At 40.9% G+C, this 7,382-nt stretch overlaps 2 protein-coding genes across 2 annotated transcripts; both read left to right on the top strand.

Annotated features, from left to right (window-relative positions):
• The first annotated feature begins 984 nt into the window (after positions 1 to 984).
• On the top strand, positions 985 to 1,667 carry LOC110617984. The gene is made up of 2 exons (XM_021760975.1): positions 985 to 1,011; positions 1,158 to 1,667. Exons 1-2 carry the CDS (start codon positions 985 to 987, stop codon positions 1,665 to 1,667), a joined length of 537 nt encoding a protein of 178 aa, XP_021616667.1.
• Positions 1,668 to 3,095: 1,428 nt separating this feature from the next.
• LOC122723889 (uncharacterized mitochondrial protein AtMg00310-like) lies at positions 3,096 to 3,835 on the top strand. The gene is made up of 2 exons (XM_043957811.1): positions 3,096 to 3,738; positions 3,831 to 3,835. Exons 1-2 carry the CDS (start codon positions 3,096 to 3,098, stop codon positions 3,833 to 3,835), a joined length of 648 nt encoding a protein of 215 aa, XP_043813746.1.
• Positions 3,836 to 7,382: the final 3,547 nt, after the last annotated feature.

The following is a 7,382-nucleotide window of genomic DNA, read 5'->3' as shown; positions in this document are numbered from 1 at the left end:
TAAATTCATATATTAAAAATAATAATTAAATTGAATTATGATAATTTTCGCGAATATCACAAGCGTTATCATTCTTAATGTCTATTTATTTATCAATATAAAGCAAACTCTGCATTTATTTAAAGTTTTCGTATGATATCTTTTAAGAATTAATAATACCTTATAAAAAGAGTTTTCTCATTTCAAAAAAATAAAAGAATATTGATTACATAAAATTTATTAGTAATTTGTGATGACTTAACGATAATAAAAAAATATAATCTAATAGAAAATATTATGATGACTTATGGATACCTTACCAATAATATTTTTACAGAAGAAAAATTTTTACTGGTAAATCTAATGGTAAATATTAGGGGTGAAATTGTGAAAAATTCACAAAATCACTGACGGCTACTTTGGTAAAATAAAAATTAATTATTCTATCTCACAAAAATAAGTATATTTTACATTTACATCTGTCCTAAATTATAAACTAAGATTTTTAAGTATTGTATTTAGAAACTTGGTTGTCAAGTTTCCCTTTATGGTCCCTCTTTAGTTCGATACTCTCGTATTTTTCTCTTCTTTAAATCTAATTTTTTTCTTTTCCCTTCTCCATGGAAGACGATCTGCGTCAATTGACTATTGAAGCGGCTCATCCTGTCAAAGGTCAGAATAGCCAAAAGCAATGATCGGTCCTATATTGGAACTGTCGAGTACTCAGCAATCCTCGGACAGTCAATGCATTGAAGAATTTGGCTACTAGTTACAAGCCGGACATTTTATTTTTGATGAAAATAAAAACTCTTAGTTCTTGTATGGATTTTTTTCGTAGTTTTTTACATTTTGATGGTTGCTTCTCAGTCAATAAACAAGGATTGGAAGGAGATCTTTCGTTAATGTGGAAGGGTCATGTGTCTGTTTCTGTGGTTGGCTTTTCTTCAAATTTTATTGATTCGGTTGTTTCGGAAGGTAATATTCAATGGAGGTTTACTGGTTATTATGGGTTTCCGGAATCACAACAACGGCGTCAGTCTTTGAACCTTATTCGAGTTTTATCTCATAGAAGCCCTCTTCCGTGACTTTGTTCGGGAGACTTTAATGATTTATGCTCGAGAGATGAAAAAGAAGGAGGAGCAACTTTGTCAAATTATCTTATGCAGGGGTTTAGATAGACACTTGAGGACAGTAATCTTGTTCAAATACCCACTGTTGGCTCTTTCTTCACATGGGAGAAGGGTAGGGAGTCGAATAATCTGGTTAGAGAGAAGCTTGATAGAGCCCTTGCTACTGAGGACTGGGCTCGTAAATTCACTAATGTTGTCTGCTCGGTTGTTCATGTTCCTAGATCGGATCACAAACCGTTGGTGATTAATACAGCTCCTAAGGATAATAGGGGAGATAGAAGGAGATTTCGATTTGATAATGTATGGTTACGTGATGAGGGTCTGGCTAAGGTTGTTAAAGGAGCTTGGGTTAATTCTATACCACGCAATCTTTTGATGAAACGTGATGATTTAGTTTCTATTCTTTCGTTGTGGGGTAGGAGTAGAAATAGAGAATTTTGGCAAAAGAAGAAGACTATACAGAGATTATTGGATAATGGGCCCAGTACTATTTCTCATGCCTCTTTAAAGGAAGATTGGAATCGTCTCCTTGAGCAAGAAGAAGCTAGACTTAAATAACAGGCAAAGTGCTTTTGGCTTAAAAATGGGGACTGAAATACAAAATTTTTTCACGCACAAATTAATGGTAGACGAAGAATGAACCGTATTACTAAATTAAATGAGTCGTCGGGTACCTGGATTGAGGATGAGCATGAAATTAAAAATCATGTTCTACATTATTTTCAATCTATTTTTGATGGTGATTCTGTGGATTGTGAACGGGTTCTTGAGTTGGTGCCGCCCTTGATTAGTGATGCCGATAATGCTGATCTTTGTGCTCCCTTTTCGAATGAGGAATTTAGAGCTGCTCTTTTTCAGATGCATCCAGACAAGGCACCTGGACCGAATGGGTTAAATCCTGCATTTTACTAGAGATTTTGGCACTTGATTGGCAATGATGTTTCCGATGGTTGTCGCCTATGGCTTTAACAAGGTACTTTTCCTTCTTCTCTTACTAAAACATTAATTGTTTTGATCCTTAAAGTGGATAGCCCTGAAACAATTAAAGACTTTCATCCAATTGCGTTATGTAATGTATTATATAAGATTGTGGCTAAAGCTCTGGCAAACAGATTTAAAAGGGTCATTCCTATGATTATCTCTAAGAATCAGTCTGCCTTTATCCCTCATCAGTTGGTTACCGATAATGTTATGGTTGCGTTTGAAATTATTCATAATATAAAAATTAATAAGGACAGAAATAATGGTAATTGTGCACTTAAAATTGATATTTCTAAGGCTTATGATATGGTAGAGTGGGAGTTTCTAAAAGGCATGATGGAACGATTTGGTTTTTCTACTCAATGGATTAGGTGGTTGACTATGTGCTTTTTAGAAGTTTCTTACAATATCAATTTTAATGGTGATTGGATTGGTTCTATTGTGCATGGTAGAGGTCTTCGACAGGGGGATCCTATTTCTCCGTATCTCTATTTGGTGTGTGTGGAAGGCTTATCGTTACTACTTAAAGATGCTGAATCTAGGGGCTGGTTGCAGGGCTGTAGGGCAGGTGCTAGATGCTCAAAGATCTCACATTTATTTTTTGCAGGTGATTCTCTACTTTTTTTAATGCTAAACTGGAGGAAGCAGATAATATTAAATCTATTCTCAATACCTATGCGGCTGCTTCTGGACAAGTGGTGAACTTCAACAAATCTGGCATTTTCTTCAGTCCCATTGTGGTCTCCTCTGTAAGGTCTAATATCAGTAATATCCTGGATGTTCATTCACCATTGAGTCATAGTGCCTATCTTGGGTTACCTTCTCTTAGTGGGAGGAACAAAAAAGCAATTTTTGGTTTTCTGAAAGAAAGAATGTGGAAGATGATTAATTCATGGAGCAGCAGATTCCTATCTAGATCAGGCAGGGAGGTTCTCATAAAATCTGTGTTGCAGGATTCAAAATAGTAATGGGAATCAAAAAAATATGAATTGCATAGAATGGCCAATGGCTTTTGGTGGGGTGGGGGATAAAAGAGAAGGGCGGAGGGGTACTAATTGGCTAGCGTGGGAGAATATGTGTAGTAAAAAGAAGGAAGGAGGTATGGGGTTTCGGGACTTTAGGAGTTTTAATTTATCTTTACTTGGCAAAAAACTGTGGAGGTTCTTAACAAATCCTAATACTCTTTGTTGTAGAGTGTTTAAAGCAAAATACTTTCCAAATAGTGATTTATTTTTTGCCAATGTAAGTAATGGTGCTAGCTTTGTTTGGAAAAGTGTGATGGCATCAAAGGAGTTAATTCGAAGGGGTACAAGGTGGAGGGTGGGTAATGGAAAGAAGATTTTAGTGGCTTCAGCTCCCTGGATTCTTAAGGAGGATACCTTTCTTGTGGATGATGGCCCCGATTTTATTGAACCACATCTGCATGTTTGTGATTTTTTTGAAGGTAATGGGAGGGTTTGGAACATTGCTCTTTTAATAGAGATTTTTTCTTCAAGAGATATCAGGGCTATTATTAGTATTTCTATTAGTATTACCAATAAGGAAGATTCTTTCTTGTGGTACTTTGATAAAAGAGGTGTGTATACGGTGAAGTCCGCATACTTTGTGTGTATGGACTTGCTAGGAAGATCATCTTTTAATGTGGGAGGTGAGTTGTGGACTAGTTTGTGGAATGTTTCAGTCCCTCTAAAAGTGAAGGATTTCTGTTGGAGAGCTTGTAAAAATATATTGTCTATAAAGGATAACTTAAGGCAAAAGGGTGTGGATGTGGATGCTAGATGTCCTTGGTGCCATGAAGATGAAAGTGTCAATCATATTTTGTTGCATTGTCCTGTGTCCAAGGAAGTTTGGAGGTTAGAGGGAGTGGGAGATTTGCAGCCTAATGATAATTGTAACGACCCGGAAATCGGACCGCTACCGGCGCTAGGATCCAGATCGGCTTAAGGCCGCCGGGACCCGTAGCAAGCCTGACATAAAACCTGTAAACCTGTATAATCCCATACATGATCAACAACATGCATAAAAATTAAAACTTTTCTTTCCATACTCATCAACCAAACTCAACCTGAGCATAAACATAAATATAACTTTGATCCCTCTGTGGGATCTCATCTGTGCCCTCAATGGGTAACATACATCTGTTGAGTTGGTTTACATAAACATCAACAAAATCTCTAAGATCATGTATAAAAGGGATACAACAATCTATGGTCAAGCACACACTAACATCCATAAAACTCATTACATAACTATACTGTACTTTTACATTACAATTTGATCATGTCCATTGCTAACTATTACATAAGCATGACTTCTTTACTCTATCCGGACTCCCGCACTATACTGTACCTGCAAGTCTGGGGGTAAAGGGAGAGGGGTGAGCTAAAAGCCCAGTGAGTAGAGCTAGTAAAACACATTAACACTATGCTCTATGAAATGCATCATAACACAAACAATTCACATAAGGGTTGGGTGAACTTGTCACCAATTAGTCCAAGTTAACTCTGTGCCAGGCCTGTAGAATGGGGTCCTGGTCTTTCCTGTAAGAACATACATTACTTACCATTTTCCCAGGGCCTCCTCTGGCTCCTGGTCTTCAAGTCCCATAACCGTGCTAGACCATAGGATGGGATCCTGGTCTTTCCTTACTCTGTGCCAGGCCTGTAGACTGGGGCCTGGTCTTCCTTACTCTATGCCAGGCCTGTAGACTGGGGCCTGGTCTTCCTTACTCTGTGCTAGGCCTGTAGCATGGGGCCTGGTCTTCCTGTCATGGACTAACTGGGTCATCCGACATTCACCCACAACAACAATAAATTATGCAATGCGGCATATTCGTGAAAACTAATGCAATCATCCTATTGCATAATCATGATGCATGAAACATGATAAAGCATTTAATTTAAAAGATTAAGTTTTAGTTCCACTCACCTCTGGCTGACTCTGACAATACCGAAGCAGCTGAACTCACTGCTGGGGTCCTCGGTTCCTCGGGTCCGAACCTACACAGGTGGACTCAAATGAGGGACCAAACACACCTGAGCATAACTATAAACTACTCCCCAAAAACCCCCTAAAACATCACGAAAACATCACATAAAAACATGCAAGAAATGGCTGAACATGGCACTTTCGGCGGCAGGTTCGGCGGCCGAAAGTCCCTCCCGAGCCGAAAGTCAGGCAGGTTCGGCGGCACCTTCGGCGGCCGAAACTCCCAAACAGAGACGAAAGTCTTCTTTCGGGGGCAAGCTTCGGCAGCCGAATGCTGCCTCCACAAGGGGGTTCGGCGGCCGAAAATCCCTTCGGCGGCCGAACCTGGTTTCTGCCAGAAGGGCAGAAACTTGGTTCACATGAACCCCTTGCCTCCCAAAACTTCAAATCAAGCATATATCTCAACCAAATCATGCATACAAGTTCCTAGGGGCCTCAAAACATCAAATACCCCAACTACAACACTTCAAACAAACTCAAGCAAGCCACATTGTTCAAAACATCAACATTAACCCATAACTCAACATATAACCTAACATGCATTTCTACCCATAGATCTTGCATAAAACTTATTTAAAACACATAAGGAGCTTAAGATCGGCTCTTACCTCTTGAAGATCGAGAGGGAGACGACCTAAACTTGGAGATCCACAAAAATGAGCTCCTGAGTTCCCAAAGCTCCAAAACTTGCTTTAAACGCTCAAAACTTGCAATGTGAGTTTAAAACTCAAGAAAAATGGAAGAGATTTGGAAGAAGAACACAAGAGTTGCAAAGGGAAGGTCGGAAGCTTGCTGTGGCCAAAAATGGGAGAAAGCTCGCCCATTTCGGCTAAGTGCCCCTTTTATAGGTGGCTGGCCAGGCCACGTTCGGGGGCCGAATGTGCCTCCGCATCCATGCAATGTTCGGCGGCCGAACTTGACTTTCGGCGGCCGAACCTGGACTTCCCCAACTCATGCTTTCGGGGGCCTAACGTGCCTCCAAAACGCATGCATGTTCGGCGGCCGAACTTGACTTTCGGCGGCCGAACCTGGGTTTTCCTCCAAGGACTTTTCATGCAAAAACTCATTCAATTTCATACTCAAAACCATTAAAAACATGAAAACATTTCATGAAAACATGATTCTACCCTTCTAGAGGTCTCCGATATCCGAGATTCCACCGGACGGTAGGAATTCCGATACCGGAGTCTAGCCGGGTATTACATTCTCCCCCCCTTAAGAACATTCGTCCCCGAATGTTCCTCAACTAGTACATACATATCATGAAACGTAACATACATATTAAACACATAGAACACATAGATACTAACCTCTAAAAGAGATGAGGATATTGCCGGAGCATAGACTCCCGTGTCTCCCAAGTACATTCTTCCAAATTGTGGTGGTTCCACAGGACTTTCACCATCGGGATTTCCTTGTTTCTCAGCTTCCTGATCTGGGTGTCTAGGATCCGTACTGGCTGCTCAACATAGGTGAGATCCTCTTGGATCTCCACATCAGGCTCACTAAGAACCTTGCCCGGATCTGACACGAACTTTCTCAACATAGAAACATGGAAAACCGGATGGATTCTCTCCATTGAAGCAGGTAAATCCAGCTTGTACGATACATACCCAATCTTTTGCAAGACTTCAAAGGGTCCGATGTACCGCGGAGCCAGCTTACCTTTCTTCCCGAACCGAACCACTCCTTTCATTGGAGACACCTTAAGCAATACCAGATCCCCCTCCTGAAACTCTACTAGCCTTCTGCGGATGTCTGTATAACTCTTCTGTCTGCTTGCAGCTGTCTTGATTCTCTCTCTGATTAAGGGTACCACCCTGCTGGTGATCTCTACTAGCTCAGGCCCTGCCAAGGCCTTTTCTCCAACTTCCTCCCAGCAAACAGGTGACCTGCACTTCCTTCCATATAAAGCTTCATATGGAGCCATCCCGATGCTAGCATGATGGCTGTTATTGTAGGCAAACTCCACCAAAGGTAGATGCTGCCTCCAAGAACCGCCAAAGTCCAGCACACACATTCTCAGCATATCTTCTATGGTTTGGATGGTCCTCTCTGACTGTCCGTCTGTCTGTGGATGGAAGGCAGTGCTAAAATCCAATCTAGTACCCATGGCATTCTGCAGACTCCGCCAAAACCTGGAGGTGAACTGGGGCCCTCTATCTGACACGATGGAAACAGGAACCCCATGCAGTCTGACTATCTCATCAACGTACACCTGCGCCAACTTGTCCACAGAATAGCCACTCCTTACAGGGATGAAGTGAGCAGATTTGGTGAGTCTGTCCACAATCACCCATATGG

Source organism: Manihot esculenta, chromosome 6 (genome assembly GCF_001659605.2).
Source record: "Manihot esculenta cultivar AM560-2 chromosome 6, M.esculenta_v8, whole genome shotgun sequence".
NCBI classification, from domain to species: Eukaryota; Viridiplantae; Streptophyta; class Magnoliopsida; order Malpighiales; family Euphorbiaceae; genus Manihot; species Manihot esculenta.
The sequence above is the reverse complement of the archived record's forward strand: the minus strand, read 5'-3'. Positions and strand labels throughout refer to the sequence as shown.

Bases quoted from the DNA above. Each gene is read 5' to 3' on its own strand.
- LOC110617984 (XM_021760975.1), top strand. From the start codon at position 985: ATGGGTTTCCGGAATCACAACAACGGC. The intron at 1,012-1,157 runs GTCAGTCTTTGA...GGGTTTAGATAG, and splicing joins TCCGGAATCACAACAACGGC to ACACTTGAGGACAGTAATCT.
- LOC122723889 (XM_043957811.1), top strand. From the start codon at position 3,096: ATGGCTTTTGGTGGGGTGGGGGATAAAAGAGAAGGGCGGAGGGGTACT.